The 13215-nt window shown below is 37.2% G+C and overlaps 1 protein-coding gene across 7 annotated transcripts in view; it reads right to left on the bottom strand.

The window, feature by feature from the left end:
- SYNJ1 (synaptojanin 1) overlaps window positions 1-13215 on the bottom strand; it is a 132481-nt gene that overhangs the window by 50338 nt on the left and 68928 nt on the right. For 4 of the 7 annotated variants that reach the window (XM_019524473.1, XM_019524476.1, XM_019524478.1 and 1 more), the window contains exons 12-15: window positions 11736-11901; window positions 9691-9714; window positions 4674-4865; window positions 4381-4465 (exon numbers count right to left, since the gene is read on the bottom strand). In XM_019524473.1, coding sequence (XP_019380018.1) covers window positions 4381-4465; window positions 4674-4865; window positions 9691-9714; window positions 11736-11901 — 467 coding nt within the window. The remainder of the gene's footprint in view (window positions 1-4380; window positions 4466-4673; window positions 4866-9690; window positions 9715-11735; window positions 11902-13215) is intronic. The other 3 variants (XM_019524474.1, XM_019524480.1, XM_019524477.1) reach the window with 2 other exon arrangements.

The raw sequence follows: 13215 nt of genomic DNA, 5'->3' as shown, positions 1-13215 counted from the left end.
GTTGTCACTCCTTTTGTTGCTCTGGTTATCACCACTTTTGCTGTCTTCCCACTTTCAGCAGCTTCTGTCCCCACTTCTCCACCTTTGTCTGCTCTCCATCTATCTCTTGCCCTTCTTTCCCACTCTTCATTTCTCTTTCTACCTCATGGCTACTTGCCTTTTTTTTTCTGAGCTTGGGTTCTCCCTCCTCCACTCCTTACACCCAGAACAATCATTCAGTCCCTTTCTCTGCCTTCAAGATATAGATCAGGCTTTCAGTACTGACTGGGACCTGCTACAAGAACAGGCTGGTATAGCCATCTGAATAAGACACATGGTAGTGCCCATTAAGTGCAATCCCCACATCCCCACCAACTCTTTTTCAAGTCAAGTAAGACTGGGGGGCATATGAAAGAAACCAAGGGCCTCTGGGCCTGGGTCTTGCACATACCTGGACTTGGGGAGTACCCGAAGCCCTAGACTGACAGGGCTCTGCTCGCTGAATTTTGGAACCGATTTGGCCTCAATTAAAATTAAAAAACCAAAAGAACAAAGCCTGTGCTAAAGCTTGCAGCAGTTTAAAAAAAGGTACCACAAACCAATTCTGGATGAATTAAGTCTATGCATACTATATGCAAATTGCTACAACCATGTTAAATTGCAAGGTTATTGTTTTCAACTTTGCTCCTCACTTCCACATGCTTAGGGAGAGCAGGGTCTGACACTAAGGGGACGGGGAAGGGGTTGCCAGGGTAAGAAGTTGGGGGGAAGTAGGGAGCAAAATGTTACCTGATCCCCCAGCTTTATTTTCCTTGCTGTAGCAGTGGGAGAGGGACAAATTCAAAGGCAAACCGCCAATAATTAGACTCCATACTTGGAAGATTATAGATATTTTATAAATTTCCCATAATAGAATCTAATTACTGGGGGGTTATCTTCTATGCAAGTAAATATGGTATGTCTTGGCATTAAAAGCAAGCTGCCACCGTGGTCACTTGGCAGATACCCATAGGACTGTACACAAGCTCTGAAGTTTTCCTCAGACTTGCTGCTTAGAGGCAGAAGATGGGTACAAAAAATGAGCCACTGAAATTTTTGTTTTTGGCTGAGACCATTCCTGCAGGCCAATTTAGGAAAGGATTACAATTTCAGTAGAAAAGAACAGCCCACAAGTTATGACCACCCTTCCTTTGTCACTTGAGGACTGGATCAGATGACAAAGGACTGAGAGGAGCTTGAGACCTGAGAAAGATCTGGAAGACCCAATGGATCTAGCTGTGGCCATAATACAGGCACCCCATGACATTCTTGTATCCCCTGCGAATGGCGAAATCCACAAGTAAGGCACTGCATTTATGAACGCAGTGCCCCCAGCAGCTGGGGGGGTGCACAGCAGTGGGAGCCTAGCAGCAGCAAATTCGGAGCTCCTGACAACCTCCTGTAAGTGTAGACAGTGTACTTAAAATGCGGGTTTGGCATTCGTGAATATTTCAAACTGCAAATGCTGAACCTGCGAATAGCAAGGGTTTCCTGTACTTACTTTTCTTTAGCATTTCATCAGTTCTCTCAATGAAACAGCCCTTGTCCTTGAAAGTTAAGTCTTACATCTTTCTCTGAGCTACTGATGTTAGGCTGGAGTAGTATGGTAAAAAATCTCTGTGCAGGGTTACTCCAAAAGCCACAGCTCAATATAGTTTGAGGCATTTTACTGAGCTTTCAGTGTGGTTGGCTACCCTATAGTGTTTGGTAAGTAATGCTTTGGGTGTCTATTGCTGATCTGCTGGGAAGGAAGTCAAGATGGACACCCCATAAAGGACAGCTGTAAAGTTCTAATTGGCCACTGTCATCCTTTGGAGGACCTGTGGACTCTTCCTTACAGTTAAGGATGTCAGTTTCTCCCCTTAAATTGTCTGCTAGAGTGGAAAGCAAAGGCCCAACCTACTTATATCTGTTCTAAACAGTTGACATCCCCAAAAATTTCGGAGCAGGATGCAGCTGGCAAAAACAAACATAGGGGAGACTATACGCTCTTTTCTTGAAGAACAGGGAAAATAAAACCAAATCAGCTAAATATCTTTTGCCAGGTCACCAACCCCTAACATGGGGTATGGACAAGCATACCTTTTTAACCACTTTAAAAGGGGAGATGGAGTAGCCACTCAGAAGTGCACATCAACTGTTACAATATAACTGTTATATCTGCATGATCCTGCAGCTAAACCTAGTTAGCTAAATACCTTAATTTTAATCCTGAATGAAAAGTTAAAATTATAATGGCTTTGTTATGCTTGCATTGCTACAGATACATGCAAATGTGACAACTATGTCATATCAAGTAATACAGGTATAAGCAGTTAATGGTAAAACTGTTATCTCAGTCTACACTCAAGTATAGTCACCTAGGTCCATTTATTCATTCCTCTACAAAAGTCCTAACTGCAAGCTGTAAAGTGACTATCCTTCCAAGCAACTCCTGAAATGCTCGAAATTGTCCAGAGATCATACTGTCAGGTGATATTCCTGACATACCATTTCTTCAAATCAATGTAAACACCTGTATTGTCATCTGTAAACACTGGTGTAGGCATCAGATCAGCGTGGATGCAAAAATTTATGTAAATGGTGCAGTCAATAGGGCATTCCCTTGAAACCTAGATATACTGACAGGGGAGATTTGGACTCTGCTGCCTCCAGTTTCGACTGAAGGGACTCCTACAATAATATCACATCAGTAGCTTGAAGACACCCTAAAAACAAAACTTCCAGGAGTCAGAAATTTGAGAGCTGGTAAAAAGGCTAAAATAGTCTCAGTGATCTGGTGCCAATATCAGTAATGAAGAACTTCAGAGCCTTACTAGACCATACTAAAAGATGCTCCCGTCTCCAAAGGTAGACAAGTTCCTTTGGAAACAGCTTTAGAACTTGATGAGAGGGTAGATGCCAGAGAAGGAGCTACAGGCACAGGAACTGGTTTATATCACTGGAACCTTAGGACATTTATACACATATCTTTTCATCCCACAACATGCTGGAGATCCAGCAGGTTGGAGGAGACTCAATTAATCGAGTCTGCTCCACATGCAAACTGATGCACACTGTGCTGCTTTGTATGCAGTTGTACAAGCAGCAAAATGTGGGTCAGCGCACAGAAAAAGGCAGCAGCACATTTCTGAAATAAAATGTGTTTCAGTTCAGAAGTATGCCACCACCATTTTCTGCATGCTGACGAGCATTTCGCTGCCTATACAATTGTATGCGTCACAGCAGTGGGCGCTTTTGAAAGTCTGGTGCTATGGCACAAGCATGTGTACAAATGCCCTTCCAGATGCTGGAAGATTGAATTATCCAGCAACGTTATGTGAAGGACTTGGCACAGCTCTCTTGATAGACACTATTGACAGAACCAACATAAGCATGAGTGTCCTGGACTTGAATAAAAAATGGTCTTGGCCTAGAGGTAGAATGTTTTACAGGGAAGCGTGAAATTAGGTCTGTCCGCTTGTCCTCAAGGTTGTGAAGCTTCGGAAGTCTTAAATACTTATGTGCTTTTCCTGGTAATTTAGTGGGAAGGGAAGATTAAAGCCCTGCATATACACTTCTCTACATATCATGAGGTAAATTGCTGAGACATACAGAACACAGCAAAGAGCATCAGATTCTAAGATTGGGCTTAATGTGCACTTCCTAAATTTCTTTCTAGCCTGGATATCTATTATATTCCCTGTGCTAGGACAAGCCCTGAGGAACCTTTAGGGAGAAAATTTTACTTCAAATCTATATTAAAAGCTTAATGACAAACAAACCTTAATATAGCTAACCATACATTAAGTAAGAATAAATCAGAATATAGTCAAGGGTCCTTTTTGCTCTCTCCAGCAAAGAAGAAACCAATAAAGTTAGACGAATAGTTCCTTGTAAGAACTAGGGAATCTGATGCAAAAAGTGTGCAAAGGCACTTGCATACCACTTAAGAAACAGGGCTTTCAAGAAGGGTTCCTTCCACATTCCCATCACCAGTAGCTTCTCCCACCCAAGAAGCGGAAGTACACAAGATATGTGGAACCAGACAAACATCCAAGACATACTACTTCTAGAGTGCTTAAGGAAGCAAACAGTGCAAGAGTTGAGAGTGCTAGTCCCAAGATTTTAATTAATTGTTTTGATATGTAAAGGCATACTGCAGACAGTTTTGTTGGGTCATTGCTTTTTTGTTTCCCCAGGGGAAATCTGAGTCAAGGCATACACTTCTTGGCAGAAGCTGCTAGTACCTGGACAAAAATTTATCTGGAACCAGTCAAGTGTGTTACAAAATGAGATTGTTAACACATTTAATATGTTAACAAAAACTGCAAATGGTATTTGTATCAAATGAACTGAAGCTGTGTATATGGTATCACTTACCTGGCATTTACAATGTTTCCTGCATTTAACTCTACCATTTCTTCAAATCCAATGGCAAATATGTCTATGGGCCTGCTTCTTCGATCTATATTTAAATTTAAAAAAAAAAAGAGATTATTTGTTCGTTAGAATTACATTTAAAAAATATTTTATCTACTTATTTTCATTTCTTATGATCCATTAAAAATCATAAGCACAGATATTTATCATATTTATCAGATATCACAAGCACATTAAAAATCATTAAGCACAGATATTTCAAGCAAAAAGGAACACGAAGGTATATGACCCACCTTGCAATTCATGGACACCAGCTAGTTTTGGCGCATCGAGAAGCCAGTCTGTGAGTGTCTGGTTTTTAAAGGCAATGCTTCGGAACTGTTTCCCGCCATTTACGTTCCATGTTCCGACACAGACTCGAATCTTTTTGGGCTTTGCATACTTATAAAAGTTTTCACACATATTCTTTAGGATTTTTACAGATGCTGTAGAAACATTAACACATTAGCTTACATAAGACTTCCACAAAATTTGATAAATACAATTTCTCCTTTTAAACAAAATCATACCAAAGCAATGTTTGTGCGCGCACAAAATTTTCAGCATTTGAAGCAAATTGAAACATACTGAACACCACAGTGATGCACTTCATAATGGAAAATACTGACATATTTACTTGTCTGAGTAGGATACTAATGGGAAGAAAAACTGCAGTAAATTTGTAACGCTTCGGAGTTGCTCTTGATTTTATTATTTTAAATTTTACCCATAATTGAATTTTCTAAACCATTTTAGAAATATGTCAGCAAAACTAACATATATGTGACCGATATCTGCCAATGGAAGCCAGTATTTATGATGATACACCCCAACAAAATGCTCTGCTGATGAAATTCACCTGTTGTTTAAATGCACTCAAAACAAATACATCAAGCTTTCAGATTTCCAAATTAATTATTTTAAAACAAGTACAATTACTGTGAAAGTGAAAATAATAAGCTTCCCTACTTTAATAGATTAAAGTTATTTAGCTGCTTTCAAATATCACTGCTAAGTTATAGATATCAAAGCTGAAAGTCTCATGTCTTTTTTGTTATAAATGGGAACTGACTCTTAAATCAGATGACAGAGGATGGTCCAGTGCATAGGGCATTATCCTAGGGCTCAAGATACCTGGATTTAACTCCTTGCTCCATAAAATGGGGATGGCAGCAGTACCATTGCCTCAAATGATTAGCATGAGAATAAAGACATTAAAGATGACAAGACGATCAGCTAGTTCAGCAGCAGGAGACAAAGTACCTTTGATTAGCCATGTGATAGCTCTGTGTTAGATGAGTTGTTATACATGAAGATGTGCTTTTTTTTTTTTTGAGTGAACTACACTTTTCCATAATTAGATGTATATACCAAAATACTTTAAAGGAAAACTACAATTCTTTTGAATCACAGTGAAAAAGCTGCAGGTTACTATTACCAGCTTTGATACATCTGCAACATCATGTTTGAATGTGCTATCAAAACAGCAGAAAGCAACCAGAGATAATGTTTTTCCTTAGTATTTCCTTTCCCTTTTAACCTAGTACTGCCCTGAGAAAAACACCAGTATTCTTGTGAGCTAGATCCCCTCCCTCCACACCTCCAGCTGGCATTTTCTGCTCTGGAAATTAAAACAAAAAAACAGTAAAATCTCCCTTCTTATGGTTGTGTAAGAAAACCCTTCCAAGTGTAAAGCACAGTACAAATCAAAACAATGACATTCTGAGTGTATTACCTATTTCAATGTTGAGAATGACTTGAAGTTGAGCAGATAGGTTATCATATTGAGAATGACAAAGAGCATAGCAGATATCAGAAAAGTATCAAAGCTGGACAAAGACAAGCATCTGAGCCTCACTGAAAAGAAGGTCTAGTAGAGCCACAGGAAGCATCCAAACATTTAAAGGGAAAGAAGCCAACACTCATGAAACAAGCATGATCATATTTTTGAGTGCCTGCATGATTTACTGAAGGTGGTATCTCAAGTAAGCGTATCATAGTTTATAAATGGAACTTGGAACTGTCGTTCTTCACGATACAACCTTCACTGGCAGTTTGCACCTTTATTTATGCCAACTATTTTAGAATAAATGAGAGGTGATTTGCAACCAAGAAGCTTTTAAGATGTGTTGCAAAATGATATCCATCATCTAGTCACTGATATGGCACCTCTCATGGCTAGATCTCCTTTCTGGACTGGGGCCTAACTTAAGAGAACAGCAGAAAATTAGAAAAAATCTAAATCCGAAAATGATTTTTGTACTAATATAAAATAGATGAAGAGGAACACAGGAAATATTCCTAAAATTGCATGAGCACATTTGCTTTCACAGGTCTGTAGCTTTTTCTACACATATCTCCTTGGGTATGTATAACTTTTTCTCCTTCCAGTAAACTGTTGCTTTTATTCTACCACATTACAATACAAGTAATTATCTTAAATTATTTACCTGCAATGCAACTTCTGCAGATTAGAGAATTTTTTTAAAGGAATGTTTTAAAATAACGACTTAAGCTACTACAAGTTAAATGCTAAAGACTATCTTGTAATACAATACAAATGACTATATATATTTTCTGATTCATTTTAGTACACAGGCTGTCTTTAATACATACTTTTAGGTGGTAGATCTGGCCACTAATAAACTATTAAATCAATAGTTTTTGAGTAATTGACATTTATGCTACCCATAGAGAATTATAAAATAAAGATTCTTGTAGTTCAAGAGGGTGACATCACAATTAAAGTAGTCAATATGTACTGTAATAAAAAGGCTTTAAAACTCCCCTGCTAATTTCAGTCGATCCATTTATTTTGAAAACATATTACCCAAGACTCCTTTGGACTTCATATTTTAAAAGCTCAAAATAGTTTTATTGGTTTCAAGTAAGTAGTATGGGGTTGCAATGTGGACTAATAAGCACCCCCCAACACCTCCCCCCACAACTCAGAGGAAGTCTGAGGAAGAAACTGAATGATCGAAGTTCTAACTGTAAACCACTTGCATGTTTAACTGCAGTTATAAGCAAAAAGCTTTTAATATTTAAGTAGCAGTGAAAAAGTTTGATCTAGCCAGCAATAAATTCTTGATTAAAATCTTTAGGGTTATCTTTCTTACAAAGAATCTATTCTTTAAGTAGTCAAGGCCTTTGGTAATAGCCACCATCCTTCAGGCAAAGAGTTAATTGATATGCCATGCAGAATATATCAGAGGGTAAGCAAAGAGCTTTTGCGGAAGGATGCTATGCACTCCCTCCTACCCACTACCTCTCTCCCCCTAGGGACCTAAGCATCTCAACTAGCTTCACTGAAATCACCAACTTTACTTTGTCCTACATGGAGAACAGTGAAGTGAAAACTCAAATTGTTGTATAAGCATTTCAAACATGGACTGAAATTTTGAACATCTGTGCATTTGGACTAGCTGATTAAAAAAAAGTTTCTGGGCACAGGAAATAGTACACTGCACAGATGGGTGATAACAAACACTTCTCAGCTGTCCTATAATACATCAACAGTGATGCAACTTTACTGTTTACATAAGAGATTGGCTTTCAGAAAAAAATCAGAAGGTCACGAAAGCAGTGTTCAAAGATGTAACAATGAGAGCGAGCCAACAGTCCTTGTGGGGGAGATTTTAAAAGTTTATATGGAGGCATAGATCCAACATTGCTTTCTCTACCAGCCCAGGTCCTACATACTATAAGACATTCCTTTCTCTCATCAGGATATGCAGAAATGCCTTACTTTCACAAAACCGCACTAGCATTTTTATACATTGTGATCTTGTCCTTTTATAAGTATAATATCACATGCCAAAGTTAAGGTATGTAGGTGATATTTTAAAATGACAGGATTTGGACTTAATTGTGTAATCTACTCTTGGGTCAGTTTAAGGGGAGATTTGCTGTTAAAGGATGCAAAACTGCACCTATATTTTGTATTAGATATGCTTATTTATATACTGCTATAATTATCATCATGTTGCATATCAATATATGTTTATATTAATTTATAAATACTGATTTTTTTTGCACTCTTGTCCATTATTTCTGTCATTTCCTAATATTTGGGTACTTCACTGGGTAAGCACAACATTCTTTTAATACAAATGTAAAGTGTAATGTGTTTTAAAACAGATTTGTTGTGTAGCTGTAATGACCTGCGCTTAACTGGATTAGCAAAGCAACAGCAGCATCCGTTCTGTATAAAGTGCTAGAGAATATGGAAGTGGTTTATAATTGCAGAAGTAGCTCAATGCTAGAGGAAACATTTCCAAAGAAGTTCCACAATACCTTTTCTTTGTAGAAAGCAAGAACTTCATGACACCTGTCAAGTGAGAATGTGTCTTACACAAAGTACCAATTTATAGCTTTTATTTAGTAATTAAAGAGCAAAGTGACTGCATATGTAAGTCTACCTCAAGGCCCAGATTCTTGATTGTGCATACAGCTGCAAGTCTAGAACTTTAAAATTCCAATGCTTTCATGTTTTTACCCCTTTATTCTATATTCTGCTAATGACTTTGCAACAAAGCAGGAATGTTGCCTGGATTCTTATACCTGTAGGGAATTGTGAGGCTTATTTCATGTTTGTAAAATGTTTCATTTTATCCTCAGGAAAAGAAACATACCTAAATAAAATGTATTTTTCTTCAATGTTAGAATCCTAGCTTTAAAGTAACATATAACTACAGTATAGAACCCTCCAGTCAGAGGAGGAGTTTATGGTTTAAAGTTAGCAAAAGTATGTCACACGATGGAGAGAGATGGCAACCAATTAGATTAATCGGCTAAGGCACGTTCTGAATTTGGTCAATTCTGTGAAAGAACACAGCCAATAGTGGAGATTCTCTAAAGACAATTTATACTCCTAAATTGCAAAAAAAAGAAAAGTAGTAACTTTTTCTAAAGATACTACTGCCATTGAATTTAACTCCTTAAGTTAATAGAAACATTTGATTATAAAAAAAAAAAAAATCACAGAAAAAATATTTTTGATTAGGATGAAGCATCTGCTTGAATATAAAAACAGACAGAAAATTTAATGTATAATTTATGCTACAATACAAACTGAATACTTTTTTCTTCTCCCCTCCTAAACCTTTCACACTAGCCCCATGTTTGCAGTACAGAAGTGCAAAGCCCAAATGATCAGTAAAGCAAGAGAGTTCTCCTCCTCAGTTTCCCAAATTATACCATCAGGGACTTGAAAATTGAAGAAGAACAATAATTGCTCAGATGTTTATGGCTTGGTTTAATATACTGTACCTGATTGCAACGACTGCTCTGAAACTACGAATGCAGTGAGAAGGAAACAAGAGTAAATTAATAGACACAAACAAATGGTTATGTTTTTAAAAATTCTTATTATATTTTGAAATGCAACTTTTATAGTAGATAATTGCACATTTTTGCATCTCTTGCAAAATATATAGAAGATTAAAAAAAACTTTAATGACCACCTGATCATGCAAAAGATCTACATTTAATAAATAAGATGCTTTGTCCCCTGGACTGATGGACCACATTTGGGAGTGGGATTGAGGGAAAAAAAAAAAAGGAAAGATCAGTATAAAGGAACACTTAGCCAATTTCACATACGACAGAACTACTCTTTGAGACCCAAACGATGTTCCTCAGCTGCAGGAAATGCTGCAGTCTTGTGGAGTGCAAACTACAGGAAACAGAGGCGAAGGAATAATGGCCTCATTCAGGATTCTGAATCATTCCCCAGACCTGCAAGTAGAGCTGGGCAGAAGTGATTTTTCCATCCCCAAAGAGTTTGAATTTTCCAGATGTCCCATTCTGCATTGGGGTGAATCTAAGACCTTTGAAGTTTTTGGTGAGAGCTAGAGAAACAACATGTTACTCACTCCAGGAAAGCAAATGATCCCAAAGTTAGAGCATCTCCCTGGGATGCTGGAGTCTTGGCAAAGCAGGAATTTGAAACTGGTTCAAAGGTGGGACTTTAATATCAGTTTCCCATACCCCAGATAAGTGCCTTAATGACTGATAGAGTCAGGCTCTCTCTCAACCAATAACTACCTATGTAAGGGTAGAACTCCTCCAAACAAGAGCCAGAGACAGACACTATGAAGCCCAGTGATTACACATGGGCTATACCTATTTCACTTGGAATGCAACAAACTAAGGTCCAAGTATGGCAGAACAGGCTACCTGACCCCAGGTCTTCCAAATCCCAGGTGTACCTGGTAAACCAATGATTTTTAACTAGGGTGCCAGAAGATCATTTTAAGGGTGCCACAAGATTACATATAATATTAACACTGTTAGGTATGCAAACACCAAACATACAGTTCACAAGATAAACCTAGAGATTTCAAATCAAAATCTAGTATCAAAACCATTCTGGCCTGTTGAGGTCCTGAGTTTTTTGTAACAAAAGAATTGTTTTGTTTTTTTCCTTAGTCAAAAAACAAGTGACATGTAAGGGCTGGAATTTTCCAATGGGTGTTTTAAGTGGTACCCTGAGGCAACTAAAGGTTGAGACCACTGTGCTAAACAGTAAGATAATGGCCACTATGAGAAAAGGGCACCTTCCCTCTCTCTGGTTTGGACTGCAAATTCCAGGTCCTGAAAAAACTTGTTATAGATACCAGCTCTAATGCTGGTTTGTAGATTCCCAACAAAACTTTCATCTTTTCCAAATTAATATTTTCCATTGAAGACATTCTTTAGAAAAATTCCCAACCAGCTCAAATTGCAATTTTAATTGGAAATCTAATTTTGCAATAAGTCACTCCCAAGTCAAATACTAGACCAAAACAGGTAGTTTCCAAAGAGTCCTTGAACAAAATTTCCTGGGAATATATTTACATAGTGAGAAATCCCTTCACTGTATGACATGACGGAATGAAAGATGGCATCTAGCTACAATTAAAAAAAAAAAAAGAATATTTTGAGAACGGAAAATTTCCTGGTTTACTAGATATACAGTTACTATAGTCACCAATTACAACAAGATAAAGGACTTTAACAAATTATTAAATTTAAATATCTAAGAGCTATTAAAATTAAAGTACTTAGCTAATAAAATTATCCATTTCCTAAAAATGTAGAGTACACAGTTATCCCTGTCACCCCCATCCCAGAATTACTGTCAAAATCCCAACGGTGAAGAAATAAGTGCATATTAGTCTAGAAATGTTAGAAAAGCATAACACTTTTTTTTTACACCCAAGGAGACAAAATATTAAGTGGCACATTAACTCTGAGATACTGCTTAGAAACACAGCTTGCACATTATATTACAGCAATAGTTAACAGAGATTAAAATCCCGAAAGACACATACCACGTAAACTGCCGGTGGTTAAGAGAGCCCGTGCTTTATCTGCTAAGTCACTATTTAGGGTATTCCCCAATAACAAAACATCAATGGCTTCCTGCTTGGAGCTATCAAAAAAGTTATTTTGAATTGTTCTGGTCACAGAACGAGCACCATCCTTCAGCTTTCCAGCCTGTTAAAGGGGAACATATATAAAATGTTTTATGTTGGATATTACTCATAAAACATAAGCAATATTCATTCACCATATTTTAATGTCAATAACCAAAGTCAAATTAAGTGTTAAAATGAAACTGTCTTCTGGGCTTACTGTACTATGTCTGCATTATGTCTTTCTCCTTCTGTAGAAGCCATAAAACAGATGTTAAGAAACATTTATGTAAAAAAAGGAAAACCACATTAAGTTTTATGTTCTTTACCTTCATAAAAAAAAACAAACAAAAAAAACAAAACAAAAAAAAACACACCTCATTAAAGCAACGCTTAGACCATGCTATGGAATTTTGGGTTTTCCCCCAAATAGTAAGGAATGAACAAGCACTTGTGCCAAAACATCATGACACATACACATTTGTACATATGAATATATCCATTTAGAAATATCTGTTAAAAAAGGGATAACTTCAACCTATTAAGACCCAAAATTTAAATTTTTAAAAACATGCAAGACTCATGCAGTATCCTGGAAGGAACTTGCACAGCTACGTAAACACAGATATATCACTGTCACTGGTCACACTGCACACAAGTGGCATGAAGGGGATAGACTTTTGGGTCCAAGAGAAGAATGTTCCACTACCTGAACTAAAAAAGAACCTAACAAGAGTGCAACTGATACTAGAGATACCTTGTGTGGGTCAGACATTTAGATATTTATAATGTAGTTATATATGCAGTTCTGACAATTCAACAAATTGCTGCATGAACAGTCAGTACTGCTTAAAATAGATATGCTTCACAGCCACAAAAATGACAGAGACACGTATTATAAAATATTGTATCAACGTCATGTTATGCATAAATGTAAATTCTGATCATGGTGTGTGCTTGTGTCTACATATGTTATAGCAAGCAAATGCCTCTGATGAAGTGTAGACTCTGCATTCCTTTGGGGATGCTGCATGGGATTACATTCTTTCAGGAAGGTATTGAATAATCATGACTTGAATGGTTTATTAAGAGCACTTTAGTGCACATTATCGTTAAAAAAAATTAAGAACTGGCTCAATCACCCCCGTATTAAATACTGTAAATTATACCACCTATAAGTAAAGTCAATGATTGCATTGTAACTATTAAATTGTAAACTGGCAACATGATGGATGACATACTTGATGGAAAAAAATTATTTTGCCATAATATTTTATGTTGCTTCCTTTCTACCAGATAACTTATATTGTATGACATGATCAAAAAACCCACACTCACCATTCATATATCAGGCAAACAATTGAAAGGAACCCAGAGAAAGCAAAAAAAAAAAAAA

Source organism: Gavialis gangeticus, unplaced genomic scaffold, assembly GCF_001723915.1.
Source record: "Gavialis gangeticus isolate Ggan-Ray unplaced genomic scaffold, GavGan_comp1, whole genome shotgun sequence".
NCBI lineage: Eukaryota > Metazoa > Chordata > Crocodylia > Gavialidae > Gavialis > Gavialis gangeticus.
The sequence above is the reverse complement of the archived record's forward strand: the minus strand, read 5'-3'. Positions and strand labels throughout refer to the sequence as shown.